A 15,901-nucleotide genomic window follows, 5' to 3' on the forward strand; every position below is an offset into this window, starting at 1 on the left:
TTTTGTTGCATTTGTCTGATACATATTTCCCATTTCCTTCTACCTTCACTCCTCATTTGTCAAATTGTTTCAGCTCTTCTGTTTTAAAAGTATATGGCTGTTCCACGCTGGAAAACAGTATGGAAGTTCCTCAAAAATTTATAATATAGAACTACCTTACAATCCAGTAATTGCACTACTAGGTATTACCAAAAGAATACAAAAATACTAATTCAAAGGGATACATGCACCTCTCTGTTTACAGCAGCATTACCAATAATAGCCAAATGGAAAGAGTCCAAATGTCCACTGACTAATGAATAAAGGAGATATTCACACATACACACCACACACACAAATGGGAGTATTATTCAGCTGTAAGAAAGAATGAAATATTGCTATTTGCAATGATGTGGATGGAGCTAGAGAGTATTAGCTAAGTGAAATAGTCAGAGAAAGACAAATACCGTATGATTTCACTCATATGTGGAATTTAAGATACAAAACAAATGAATACTGGGGGTAAGGTGAAAGGGGAAAACCATAAAAGAGACTTTTTTACAATTTTACAATTACAGAGAACAAACTGAGGGTTACTGGAGGGGAGGTGGCAGGGGAATGGGTTAAATGGGCGATAGATATTACAAAGGGCTCTTACTGTGATGAGCTCTGGGTATTGTGTATAAGTGATGAATCACTATATTGTACACCTGAAAGAAACTGGAATTTTAAAACTTGGAAGAGGAAAAAAAAAAAAGTATGTCTGTATTTGTCTATATATTCCACAGAAGCACCTCTGTCAATTGCTGATTACTGATTTGATACTATTTATGGCATCTTATTTTCTATTTACAATGTGTTCTAGCTATTTTATCCACCCTTCCATTCTTGCCTTTTGTTGAACTGATTAAGTTTTCTTTGTCTCAGCGTTTTTTTTTTCTACTATTTTAAATTTTACACATGGCATTTCATTTATGTTGTATATCCTTACATGTTCAATACACATGCATGAATTCCACTTTTTGTTTTCCAATAATATGTAAGTAAATCAGTATTATATCTTCTCTACCTCTATCCCCAAACAAAAAAAGAACTTGGGTAAATTTTTGTTTCCCTCATTTATCTTCCCACCTTCATCCCATATTGATCTAATCTGAAATTTTAGTATCAGATTTATAAGTTTTTGTAATTAATACATATTTAGAATTAATAAGTTTCATTAATTACTTTGGTCACCACTACACCTCTGTTTGTATATATTAATCATGAATTAATGAAAGCAATCATATTTTTCATTGAGAATTTCCCTATGGACTATTTTCAGGAAAAATGGGGGAGGATGGAGATGTGCCACATCAAAAGCTAGCTTTCTGGGTGGTATGTTCCCTGTTTTTCATAAGCATCATGAACTCCTTACAGTACCACCTATCTCTCTAACCCAAACTCTTACACTTACTGCTTCCACCTGGAGACAGTTATCCCATTGCTGATGACTGCCCAAAGGCAGAGGGGATATGAGATGAACAGGTGTAACTAACTCCCACTGAAGTAACCCAACCAATTACCCTACTCATTATCTCCACACCTATTCCTTCTGCAAGAGTATTCTATACAAGTCATGAGTCACAATTTCCCTCTTCAATCCCATTCTGTTTTCCTTCTTCAGAAATATGTTTTTGGTCTACTGGGTACGGGGCTTGGTTTTTTCTTTGTTTTTTTAGAGACAGAGAGTGTATGTGTGCATGCAAGCATTGGGGAGGGGCAGAGGGAGACAGAGAGAGAGAGAGAGAATCTTAAGCATGTTCCATGTCCAGCGTGGAGCCCAATGCAGGGCTCAATCTCACATCCCTGAGATCATGACCTGAGCCAAAATCAAAAGTCGGACACTTAACTCACTGAGCCACCCAGGAGCCCCAGGGTTTGGTACTTTTAAATATCTTTTCTACTTTTGGGGCACCTGGGTGGCTCAGTGGGTTAGAGCCTCTGTCTTCGGCTCGGGTCATGATCCCAGAGTCCTGGGATTGAGCCCCACGTGGGGCTCTCTGCTCTGCGGGGAGCTTGCCTCCTTCTCTCTCTCTGCCTGCCTCTCTGCCTAGTTGTGATTTCTCTCTGTCAAATAAATAAAATAAAAAAATATATATATCTTTTCTATTTTTAAGAGTGAGAAGCCTAGGGTGCATGGGTGGCTCAGTCGTGGAGCCTCTGCCTTCAGCTAGGGTCATGATCCCAGGGTCCTGGGATCAGACCCCAAATCTGGCTCCCTGCTCAGCAGGAAGCCTGCTTCTTCCTCTCCCATTCCCCCTGCTTGCGTCCCCTCTCTTGCTGTGTCTCCCTGTCAAATAAATAAGTAAAATCTTTAAAAAACAAACAAACAAACAATAAGGCTATGCAGTGAATATTCAGGCTGACATTCTGAAATTGTTTTAAGATTTTTAGACCTTGAGTTGTAGTAATAGCTGAGTTAATATATTTATAACACATATAATACACATACACACAGACCCATGTTCTAAATGCAGTACATTCACAGTTTCATTTAATGCAAGCAAATATTTAATTTATACTATTAAAAAAGAAATGCCTACCTGCACATTGTTTTCTTTCTGTCTAAAGTCAATATTGGCAAGCTTTGCCTGCTTCACAGAACTTTCTTCTTTTTTATCTAGGTTATTAAATTGTACAACTTCAAATGAATTCCAGAGATAGAATAAAAAATTATGCCCAACATTCAATCTAAGCTTGTAATTTAAAAAATCAAGTTACATGAATATTTAACTTAAAATATAGAAATGTGAAATTTCTACACAAGTTTTAATTCCACACTATATAACAGTTATTTCAATAAGCATGCATGTAAAATGAAAAACTGCTCACAAAATTTCGTCTTTCTAATGAGGAACCAAAGAAGACTGGAAGAAAAAGAACAGCTAATGGGGTTAAACTGATACAATGTAGTTAATCTAATCTGCAAATCCACCGAATGAAACATGATTCAAATATCTTAGGAGACTAAGTCACAAATATCATTAACACAAGTCTGCTATCCACTTTAATTATACATTCTGATAACTTCTCAATGAAAAATTTCTTATTATTCATCCTCCTCTGACAGCTGTGCAAGCAGACCAGAACAATTCTTTTAATATCTTGTGATTTCTCTCTCAAAGAAAAAAATTTAGGCATAGAAGGCATATCTTGTTTGCTCTCAGAAAGAATCAAAGTGGTACTTTCCTGAGTCTACTGGTTTCTAGTATTGTCTGTTCTTGCTTACACCTAATAATAGCAAAAATTGCTTCTATTTCTTCTATGTGTTTGCAAAGGAAATTAAGTTTTTAAATAATTAAGATACTGTACCTGTAACTCTTGGTTCTGAAGAATGCATCTTCATTAGTCTGACTAATTTCTGAGATTCATATGGAAGAAATAATTGACTGTTTTGAGGGGTTTTATTAAGTATAAGTGCAGGTTGTTCATCTTTTTCAAAAATTCTGAAGAGTGAATTACATTAAATATTTAGTAAGTAAAAATGCACTTTAAATGTATTTTAAAGATAGAAGAGATATTTATATACTATACAGTTTAAGCTCATTTTGCATACAGTAAAACTGAGTTCCAGAAAATTTGATAGATCTGCCCAATATTATTAAATTTTTTACAGGTGTCACAGCTAAAACACACTTTTCCTGGTCAAGTCTAGTACCCTTCTTAGTATACCACACTTTAATTTTTAAAACAAATCATTTTAAAAGAATTTCTAAGTATATCAAAGGCATTTAAAACCAAAACTTTATCCACAAATAGCATGCTGTATATTTCAAAGTACTTCAAAACTTAAAAAATAATTATTCAGGAACAAATCAGCTGGTATACTAGAATCCAGAAATCACTAAAGCAGTTTATAATCATAAATACGTCTTTTAAGTTTTTTACTGGAAGAAAAAAAACTCATTGAATTTTTCCTAAATTAGAGAAATAACTTTAGTTATTGATAGTTAAGTACTTTAAGTAATGATGTTATTTATAATAACTATCAAAATAGAAATTGGGTGAAAATGACTAAACAGTTACATTAAGTTCCTCTCAATATAGAGGATTTTTACAGTATTAAAAAGTTGCTAATGAAGTGAAATTCTAATCAATTTCTTCACAGAATTAAAGACAGATTATTATGGTTATAAGAAGTGTGAGGGGGAATCAAGGAAATATTAAATCCAAGGAAGTGGGGTCTCAGAAATTAACTGGGGAGAGGAATGTGTTGAAAAATCAGGACAATACCAATGGAACTTAATGAGATGAATTTAAGAAGAATTTAAAAGGCTACAGGCAGAAAGAGAAAAAATAGAAATTTTATCAGAAACAGCAACTATAATACACCTATTTTTCTGTCACACAATAACAGATAAAATCAATCCTTTTTTTTTAATGCCTCCACCACTGAAGTCTATTTTATCACCAGTAGGTTGAAAGACAAGGAAGCATAGGATGCCATAGATTCGGCAGCATTTTAATTCATCTTCAGTCCCTGGGGCAAAACAAGAACTGGTCAAGCTGGTGACAGGGGTGATAAAAAGGTAAATACAATGCTATTTCCATCACTGTTCCTCTGTTTTACTCCTCTTGGTGACCCATCATCAAAAACTGGGTGAAATGTGTAATGACAGGTTATAAAACAGCAAATGTGCTACTGCTACCTTATTTCTCTCTATACATTATCCTTGGCCTTACTAAATAACAAGCATACTTGAATGTTAATCTATAATATTTAAGGGTAAAATCAGTATTTCTCAAGAAATAAGCAGAAAATAGCCTGCACAAAAGTATATATAAATATACATGTAAATATGTGAATACTAGTGGCTTGGGATAGAATATAAAATATAGAATCAAATGCTTAGATGCAGAATAACTGCTCATATAAAATCCCATTTTAAAGTTTACCTAAGGGTGCCTGGGTGGCTCAGTTAGCTGACCATCCAACTCTTGATCTTGGCTCAAGTCATGATCTCAGGGTTGTGAGATTGACTAATGGATTCGGCTCCACACTCAGCATGGAGTCTGCTTGAGATTCTCTCCTTCTCCCTCTGTCCCTCCCCCTGCTTGTGCATGCTCTCCAAATAAATAAATAATAAAATCTTTATAAAAAATAAAGTTTACCTATCCTTTTCTTTCAATTCCTTTATCTTCTCTATATTTTTATTGCTTTCTTCCAGAGTTTCTCCAAGATTCTTAGTTTCATGGAGTCTTGCAATCTGCTAAAAAGAAAAATGGCAAAACAAAACAAAGTAATTATCTACAAAGCATTAAGGAACATATGCTTCATCTTAACTAATGAATATGATTTCTTCTACATAATCACAGGATTTATGTTTTTGTGGCATTAGCTATCTTTTAGTGAAAGTTGTTAAAACAAGGTCAAAATTAAAAATAATTCATACTCCTTTAACTTTCCCTTACAAATCCATTAACACACCTAGATTCAGTGAACTTCCATCTTCTTTTTTAAAAAGGTCAGAAGCAAAGTAGGTATCAATTTCCTATATATAGACACAGTTACCCTATATTTTGAAGGAAGTAGCATCTATTTTGTTCTTATTATTAAAACGATTTTACATTATTTGGAAAATTATACCTATGAATGGTAAATATATCTTCTTTAACACAATTTACAAAAAGTCCATAAAATTAGCAGTTCAATTTTTTTCTCAGAATTTGGAAATGACTTTGATGGGTTCTCAAACAGTCAATGAAAGCCATTTTGGTAGAGGACAATAAAAATGTATTTGAGAAAACTATCATGCACCATCAATCTTAAGGGCTAAACTAGTTCTAGCTTAGTTCTATAAAGATTAAAACCATAAATTTTCAAAATTAAATTCTTTAAAAAATTTACTGCCTTGTTCTCTTTTTTGACAACACTGTTGTAGCCCTTTTAGTGCCTTTAAATTCCTGTTATTAAGCTGTGTCTTGTTTTTAATTAATCTTTTTTCAATTGCCAAAGAAAATTAAACTATTCCATAAAACTTGTAAGTAAATATGCTCTGTACCTAAAACACATATTGGCTCCAAAGGTAATCTGAGGTAAATAGATTTTCCTAAGTCTTTCTCCATATTTAGGATCTTTAGAAATATCACTTCTAAGACTGTCAACTAACATAGCATTATACTTATACATTAATACATATATTAGAAATATATTACAAAATATATACCTGGTTTAAATAATTAATTTCTATTTCCACTTCATCTACTTCTTTCTTCAATTCAGATGAACTTTTGGAATAATCGCTGGCATGTTTAAGAATATCTTGTGTCTTACATCTCACGTTAGCCCTTTTATGTTAAGGAACTATGTTATGCAAGTAAATTTTATATTTGTAATATATGTACCATATCAGAAATAGTTAATACTATGTAACATTATTTATATATGTTCCATATTGGCAATAAGCAATATTATAACAGTATCTGAAAATATAGGCAACATTAATATAATAATTTGGCAAACTGACAAAGATAACTTATTGCTTACCTATGTTATATATTGAGCTTAAAAACTCTTCCTGTAAAATATTTGTTAGAATTTTTTCTTTTATTTAAATATTTCACACGGTGGTTGTTTTGCTTTTGTTTTTTTACCCAAGTTCATCATGTCATCTGGCATGACTAATAATACATAATCAATTCAGGTCCAAATTTAACTTCTTGTGTTTCCATTGTTTATTTATTCCAAAGTCGACATTTAAAAATCCAACTGGGGCACCTGGGTGGCTCAGTCAGTTGGGTGTCTGACTGTTGATTTTGGCTCAGGTCATGGTCCAAGGGCCATGGGATCAAGCCCCACAGTGGGGCTCTGAGCTCAGCAGAGTGTCTGCTTAGGATTCTCTCTTCCTCTACCCCTCCCCTCTCAAGAATAAATAACCAAATCTTTTAAAAATATTAATTGATTGATTAATTAAACAAAAATCCATCCAATTACCCTTTTCTTACTCTATAAGTTTCATCAGTAGCTGCCGGACTCAGAAGACAGCTAGATCTTCTATCTAGGCTTCACGCTTAAACTAGATTTATGCCCAATTTCAAGAATTTCTCAGCTGTTAACAGACATCCTGCATAGTTATTAACTATTACAATTTCCTAAGTTACTCCACAAATCATTTAGGAGAACTTAAAAATTAATAGAATAGTGGTAGTGAACAAGAATCCTAGAGAAAATGTCTAGTTAAGGCAGAGGAAGAAATACTCTGCCTTAAAATACATAACATGTATGCTAGAACATAAAATTTCAAATGAATATTACTTATAATGCTATATTGTCATAAAAAATATCAATTAAAATTTTTAGATACAGGTATTTAAATCCTAATCTTCAGTTTTCCCTATCTCCATCACCTTTTCTTGTTTCTCACATAATCTTATTTCTCATCCGTTCCTGCATCAAACCTCCTAAACTTCTGCTATGCCTCGTGCATCATCCAACCTCTGCCTCTTCCCATTGAGAAGTTACAACACAGGGAGGCAGCAAATAAACAACTAAAAATAGTCTAAGCTAAAACCTAAACATGAAGAGAGCAAGCAACAAAGGAGTTAAAAGGATGATTTAGAATGAAGCAGAATGAAGCGAGGTACAATGCAGGGATAAAGAAGACTTAGTACAAGCAGTGGAGTTATAATCTGATAGGAAAGCACATGAAGGATTGTAGAGGTTGGAAGAGGATTAAAGTTCTAAGTTCATCATCAGGGAAGATCTCCTGGACAAACAGATGAGACTTAGACCAATTAAGAATTACTTAATCATCTAATAAAATGCCACTGTATTAGAATTATTTATTTGTGTGTCTGTCTTCCCTCCTAAACTGTGAGCTCCTTACAAAAAGCTCTCTAACTTCTCAAGGACTGCCTGGCACAAGGTAGGTACCAAATCAATTTCTAATAGATGAGTAGCTAATTGTGACTCACCTCCTCACCACCTTCCTAACCTAACAAGTAATAATCAACAGATTTAACTGGAACTCTTTCTTTGGTAAGACAGAGAAAGATGACTTTTTCATTGGTTTGGTTGCTAAGATAGACCACTTAAAGCCAAACATATATACCATTTTATTCTCATTAAAACTGCTTGCTTCGCTTCACATGCACATATAGGAAAACCAATCCCAGATAACCTTTAAAGTAACTTCTATTTTTTTTAATTAAACAAACAAAAAAACCCCCAAATCCATTTGATTCTTACCAGTAAAACATAATAACAATTAAAATATAGAAATAATACTTATCTAATAAAAATTCTAGGTAAAAATACTTTGTGGATACATATGCAATGTCCATTTAGTAAGTGATGGAAAAGGAGCAGGCACTGAAAAACAAAATCATATTTTAGTCTGATTTATTGTTCTTTTCATGTCAGAGATGCTGTTATTTAAACATATGATAAAAATATTAATACCTAGAAATTCCATAAAGATAGTTTCATTTATTTTTAGTTGTTCAGTACATGCCAATACTTTATTTTGAATTTCTTCATGTTCTCTTTTCTTCTTATAATACTCTTGTGAAAGGGGTGTTTCTGAGTATTTTAACTGATACTGCTTCAAAACATCTTTATACTGACATATATAACCATGATACATTTTTCTGTTAAAATTAAAAGAAATGATGACAATATAACAAGAATATATCTAAAAACTTTCTAAGTGTCACCTATTAAAGTCTAAAAAGTTAAGCATAAAAGGCAAGTCAAACGCCAACTTATCCCTCTTTCCCTCAATACTCTTTACCTTTCAAATTTTCCTTAACTTCATTACACTTTTCAACTCTCTACTCTTTCTCTTCTTTACCTGAGTTATTCCTTACCCCTCTTCAGTTTTACTCCCACCATTCCAAAGGAATTGCCCTCCCCCCAGAAAAGAAAAGAAACTGCCCTTCTCAAGGTCACCAATGATCTAGTTGTCTAAGTCCATGATTTTTTGTTTCTCGTCTTAGTTAATACTGTAGAACCTACTTTTTTTTTTTAAGTTTTTATTTATCCCAGTTAGTTAACATACAGTGTAATACTAGTTTCAGGTGTACAATATAGTGATTTCATCACCCAGTGCTCCTTACAAGTGGACTCCTTAATCCCCATTATATACTTAACCCATCTCCCCAGCTATTTTCCCTCTGGTAGCCATCAGTTTGTTCTCTATAGTTAAGAGTCTGTTTCTTGGTTTGCCTCCCTCTCTCTTTTTTCCCTCTTTGTTTGTTTCTTCAATTCCACATATAAGTGAAATCATATGGTATTTGTATTTTTCTGATTTTCTTTGCTTAACATAATAGTCTCTAGCTCCATCCATGTCATTGCAAATGGCAAAATTTCTTTCTTTCTTATGGCTGAGTAATATTCCATTGTATATGGGTACCACATCTTCTTTATCTTCCATCCATTGATGGATACTTGGGTTGTTTCCATAATTTGGCTGTTGTAGAAAATGCTGCAATAAATATTGGGGTACATGTATCCCTTTAATTTAGTATTTTTGTATTCTTTGAGTAAATACCTACTAGTCCAATTGCTGGATCATAGGGGAGTTCTATTTTCAACTTTCTGAGGAACCTCCATACCATTTTCCAGAGTAGCTGCACCAGGTTACATTTCCACCAACAGTGCAGAGGGTTCCCCTTTCTCCCCAACCTTGCCAACACCTGCTGTTTCTTGTGTTGTTGGTATTTGGGACTTCATCAAAATAAAAAGCTTCTGCACAATGAAGGAAACAAAAAAACTAAAAGGCAACTTATGGAATGGGAGAAGATACTTGCAAATGACATATCTGATAAAGGGTTAGTATCCAAAATATATAAAGAACTTGCAAAACTGAACATCCAAAAATAAACAGTCCAATTAAAAATGGGCAGAACACGTGAATAGACATTTTTCCTAAGAACATACACAGAGGGCCACCAGATACATGAAAAGGTGCTCAACATCACTCATCATCAGGGAAACACAAATCAAAACGAAAACGAAAACCTGCTTTTTCCAATGACTTCCTGATCTCTATCCTCCCTGAGGTTTTCAGTTTCTACCCTCCCCAGTTCAGCTACCTCTGTAACTATGCTTTGTAAACTTTCAATTTTCTAAGCTGACATTTTAATAGGAAGTCATGCTTTATGTGTTAGAGCTCTGGGTTCACAATCATTCTTATATACACCATAACTATTTTATGAAGAAAATTTCAGCACTGTTTGGAAGAGCTCCTCCAGTCCAACTCAGGTAGAGGTGGATGGTCACCAATTTGGGCACAAGTCTTAAGTGGACAGTTAATTCTTACAAAAGGATATTAATCCTTTTCATTTGACTTTTTTAAACCAATGGGCCAAATTCAACCTTATACCTGTTTTTGTATGGCCTGTGAGCTAAGAATAAGTTTTGTGTTTTAAAATAATTGAAAAAATCAAAATAATAATATCTCATGACACATTAAAATTATATGAAATTCAAGCTATAATATCCACAAATAAAGTTTTATTAGAACACAGCAATTCATTTACATAGCATCTAAAGCTGTTCTTGCATTACAACAGCAGGGCTGAATATCAGCAGAGACTGTATAACACATAAGGCCTAAAATATTTACTATTTGGCCTTTAATAATAATTTTAAAAATCTGCCTATCCTAATCTACAGCAATGAAAATGTTCAATCCAGGTTCCTTACAGGAAATATATTCCTAGATCCTCTTTTTACCCAATTCTTATCATATACTTAGCATCAAGAAATAATATTCATTGAAAATCTTCTAAAAATACATAGTCCTTATGCTCCTCAAAATTCTGTAAATTTTCTAAATCAAGACATACTATATGGGGAAATTTATTTAAAGATACTATACTGATTATTGCATCCTAGCAGTTGAGAAAACATAGAGTTGAGGGTCTATTTCTGGGCTCTCTATTCTGTTCCATTGGAAACAGGATGGGAAAAAGACAGCCTCTTCAAGAAATGGTGTTGGGAAAACTGGACAGCCATATGCAGAAGAATGAAACTGGACCATTTCCTTACACCACACACAAAAATAGACTCAAAATGGATGAAAGACCTTAATATGAGACAGGAATCCATCAAAATCCTTGAGGAGAACACAGGCAACAACCTCCTCGACCTCAGCCACAGCAACATCTTCCTAGAAATATAGCCAAAGGCAAGGGAAGCAAGGGCAAAGATGAACTATTGGGACTTCATCAAGATCAAAAGCTTTTGCACAGCAAAGGAAACAGTCAACAAAACCAAAAGACAACTGACAGAATGGGAGAAGATATTTGCAAACGACATATCAGATAAAGGGCTAGTATCCAAAATTTTAAGGAACTTACCAAACTCAACACCCAAAGAACAAACAATCCAATCAAGAAATGGGCAGAGGACATGAACAGACATTTCTGCAAAGAAGACATCCAGATGGCCAACAGACACATGAAAAAGTGCTCAACAAGAACAGTTTTTATAAATGTTTGTATACGGAGAAAAAAAAACTAAGGATAACAGTATTGTACTGGTCAGCAGATCTGAATCTTCTGAATGTTTTAATTTGTTTGATATACTAAACTCTGTCCCCTTTCATAAAATAAAACATTTGAGCCCAAAACAAACTCCAATTCCTCTAAATATACATTTGCTAATTAATCTCTCACTTTTGGGGGAAATGGTGCAGGGAAGAGGGAAATATCTATTAGAAAACTGAGTCTGAGTCACCAGTTTCAGATGAAATTAATACCACATTTACCCTATTCATGTTATATATTCATACCCACTCTTCTTATATACTCCATATAGGAACTTCAGCAGAGACCATCATAGTCGGACTATCTTACCTGTTGCCATCAATACTTCAATGTCTAGAATGGAAGATTAGGAGAAACAAGAAGCTGGTAACTCTATTTCCTTCAGTACACATGATACCAGTAAATGGAGTCTTTTTCTTCTATACATGTCTGATATTGAGTCATCAGTTCAACCAACCTATGCAGTTTGTTTAAGAAAGACCTGTTTTCACTTTAATACCTTTAGTTACCTAAGAGAAGTCATCCACAACAAACACTATTAGAGAGGTACATATTTAAACTGTTTTGTTTTAGCCCCTCATAGAAGCACTTTAATAATGTTTTACAACCTTGGCTTGCATTGAGAGATGTTCTAAGAAGTTATATGTTATATGTATGTATGTATGTATGGTGTTTATTTGGGGGAGGCCATTGAAGAAGGTAACTGACTACCATGTTGCGTAAGTCCCCTTTTATGAAAACTCAGGGGAGAAATTTCTCTCAAATCTCATTAGCAGAAAAAACCTCTGCTTATCTTAAACAGCTGAGCTGGGCTCCTTCCCTCCTTCCTTCCTTTTTTTAAGAGAGGATGGAAGAAAGTAATCTGAATTGGGTTATGAGGTCCCCTGGGTTAGGCTACCTCACCTCAACTCACCCATTGAACTAACTCACTTTGCTGCCTGTGAGTCTGTTCCAAGCTTCAGGTAAGGAGGCATCTGCCAGAAACCTTCCCAAGAGCAGGGTCCACGGCATCTCCTGCCCACTCTGCCCTCAGTGCAAGGCCCTTTACTCTGGGAACTCATCTCCCCAAAACTCAGGGAGGATCCAGTTAGGGCCACTTTTGAACTGAATTGTTTTTTAAATGAATACTCTGAATCTCAAACTGATCACATTTCTACAACGCCTTGACTACTACTAGGAATTCAAATCTGTACCTATATTTAACAAATGTGCAAGACCACGTAATATGAATTTCTATCCTAATCAAAGGCTTCGTCTTCCTACATTATCCTTATATCCCTATAGCCTTGATTTTTATATTTAGTTTTCTTTTAACACTATGGTATTATACAAATTATTTCAAATCCTTTTTGTTAAAGCAAGGTCTAAAAATGACAAAGTAACAGCCTCTTTTACCAATTCCATCCTCTGCCTAATATTAGGATGATAGCATATACTAGCTTTCTCTTCTTTTTGCACTATACACTTCCCTGGGCAATCATCTATCTCTATGACTTCAAATGCCATTGATGTCCAAATCTATTACTTTGGTCCCTACCTTCTCCTCTTAAGACCTATCTTTAAATATAAAGTACTACAGTATAGATTTTGTATGTGTAGTTTTTTTTTAAGAATTTATTTATTTATTTAAGAGAGAGAGAGAGAGAGAGAGAGAGAGAGAATACAAGCAGGGGGAGTGGAGAGGGAGAAGCAGGCTTCTTGCTGAGCAGGGAACCCGAAGCAGGGCTCGATGACCCTGGGATCATGATCTGAGCCAAAGGCACATGCTTACGAGTGAGCCACTCAGGCACCCACGTATGTGTGTTTTTTTTTTTTTTTTTTTTTTTAAAGATTTTATTTATTTATTTGACAGAGAGAAATCACAACAAGGCAGAGAGGCAGGCAGAGAGAGAGAGAGAGGGAAGCAGGCTCCCTGCTGAGCAGAGAGCCCGATGCGGGACTCGATCCCAGGACCCTGAGATCATGACCTGAGCCGAAGGCAGCGGCTTAACCCACTGAGCCACCCAGGCGCCCCCGTATGTGTGTTTTTAATTAAAATACAAAAATTGGAGTGATGTCAGCAAGATGACAGAATAAAATATCCCTCATGTACACTTCCCCAACAAAAATAACAATTTAGCATCCAACCAAGGACAAAAGTGTGTTTGTGGGATCTTTGGGATCCAGGTAGAAGTCTGTGAAATCCTGGTGTAGTCCAAGACTGAGAAGAGTCATTTTGAGAAGGCAGGCTCACATCCTGGTGGGTAACTTATTATTAACTGTGGTCCTGGTTACAGACCTATAAACAGTTCAGTACCCACTGAGAACTCTGCTACAGTCCTATTTGGCTTTGGGTCTGTTACTAGCACCATACATCAAAGGGCCCAGAAGGAGTCACGTCCACCCGAGTATCAGATAATAGGCATACATACCCTGGTCCAGTTATAGACTCTGAAGTGACCATGAACCAGCTCCAGTCCTTATGTCTGCACTCCAGGAGCCCCTGCCAAAATCATTCAGACTATAGATTCTGAAAGGGCCCTGTAACTGGGCTCTAGCCCATCCCAGTCACAATTACCAAAGAGTCCTGCTCACACAGGGACCCAAGCAGGAGATACTTATGTCCATACCCCTGAAGATCCTGAAAAGACCTTATCCTTGGTTCCAACCACCTTACAGACACAGTTTTTCAGCAGTACTAAGGGTCTAGTTCCCAGTGGGAGACTCTCCTATCTGCACCCTAGTAGATTCTAAAGAGCCATATACTTGGTTCTAGGTCTCTCACAGCCAAAAGCCATCAGCAGAACTGCCAGCCTTGGAACCCAAAAATAGGTACTCCTATATGTACCCCTAGAGATCTTAAAAGGGCCCTATACTTGGCTCCAGTCCCTCCGGCTACAGTCAAGGAGTACTCCAGCCTACCCAGGGAACTGGTCGAAGATATGTCTATCCGTGCCTTCAGAGCAAGGACTACAGAATGTATGACTGTGGAACCTGAACATGTAACCTGAAACATCTCAGAGGCTCAGTTCCAGTCCCTCCTGGCCACAGTCTAGGGCCATTCCTGATCACCCACAGATCCATCTAGTGACTAGGCAGACTCTACCAGGTTCCTAAGTGGGAGCCACACCAGTCCACATACTTGGTAATAGGCCTGCTGACTGAAGACCAACTGCGGAACCAGAAGCAGACCTTTGTCCCAGCACTATCTAACTGAGTGAAGTACTAGAAGCATTCTCAAGCACCTAGAGACCAGAAGGATTGTACCTACCTGAACCCTTCATAACAAGCACACCAACCACAGATCCCAATGGGGACAAAGACAGCCTCAAAACCAACTCTGACACATCATGACTGCAATTCTAGAGGTAAACCATCAGTCTAAGAAACCAATAGGAAAAGGTCTTTACCTGCCAATACCAATCTATAAAGACTGAAAGCGATGTTCGTTCATTCAAGTGCAAAGACATTAATGAAAGCTATACAGATCACAAAGAACCAGGCAAATACAAAACCACCAAAGGAAAGTAGTAAAGCTATAAGAACTAACCCCAAAGGAATAGAGATCTACTATTTGCCTTTCAAAGAATTCAAATAATCATTTTCAAGAAATTCAATAAATTGCAAGAGAACCCAGACAACTAATCTGGGTAGTTTCAGGAAATAAAATCAGGAAAACAATGGATGAACAAAAAGAGAAGTTTAATAAATAAAAACCATAAAAAAGAACCAAAGAAAAGTCCTAGGGGTAGCCAGGTGGCTCAGTCAGTTAAGTGTCTGCCTTCAGCTCAGGTCATGATCCTGGCATTGAGCCCTGCCTGCATCGGGTTCCCAGCTTGGCAGGGTGTCCACTTCTCCATCTCCCTCTGCCTCCCACCCTCACTCATGCTTGCTTTCTCCTGCTTGCTCTACTCTCTCTCAAATAAATAAACAAAATCATAAAGAAAAGAAAAGAAAGAAATCCTAGAGCTGAAAAGTACAATGCCAAAAAGCATCAGCAACAGAATTGATCTGACAAAAGAAAGAATTCACAAATCTGAAATAGGTTCATTTGAAATTAGCCAGTTAGAGGAACAAAAAAATAGAATGAAAAAAGCCTACATGAATCAAAAAACACTGTCAAGCAAACAAATATTTGCATCATGGGAGTCCCATGGCAGAAAGTTTGTTTAAAGAAATAATAGTTGAAAACTTACTAAATCGTGGGAAAGAGTTAGACATCCAAGTATAGGAAACTCAAAGGACCCAAAGCAAGATCAACCCAAAGATTATTCCAAGGTATATTATAATCAAAATATTAAAAGTCAAAGACGAAGAGAGAATGTTGAAATCATCAAGAGAAAAATATGTCTTCACACAAGGGAATCCCTATAACATTCATAGCAGATTTCTCTGCAGAAACCTTGTG

At 35.8% G+C, this 15,901-nt stretch overlaps 1 protein-coding gene across 1 annotated transcript in view; it reads right to left on the bottom strand.

Annotated features, from left to right (window-relative positions):
* The window catches only part of C6H14orf39 (chromosome 6 C14orf39 homolog), a 53,098-nt gene that overhangs the window by 22,330 nt on the left and 14,867 nt on the right, over positions 1-15,901 (bottom strand). The window contains exons 5-10 of the mRNA XM_046009628.1: positions 8,423-8,610; positions 8,290-8,332; positions 6,189-6,309; positions 5,134-5,231; positions 3,334-3,467; positions 2,565-2,641 (exon numbers count right to left, since the gene is read on the bottom strand). Coding sequence (XP_045865584.1) covers positions 2,565-2,641; positions 3,334-3,467; positions 5,134-5,231; positions 6,189-6,309; positions 8,290-8,332; positions 8,423-8,610 — 661 coding nt within the window. The remainder of the gene's footprint in view (positions 1-2,564; positions 2,642-3,333; positions 3,468-5,133; positions 5,232-6,188; positions 6,310-8,289; positions 8,333-8,422; positions 8,611-15,901) is intronic.

This window comes from Meles meles, chromosome 6 (assembly GCF_922984935.1).
Source record: "Meles meles chromosome 6, mMelMel3.1 paternal haplotype, whole genome shotgun sequence".
In the NCBI taxonomy this organism is placed as follows: Eukaryota; Metazoa; Chordata; class Mammalia; order Carnivora; family Mustelidae; genus Meles; species Meles meles.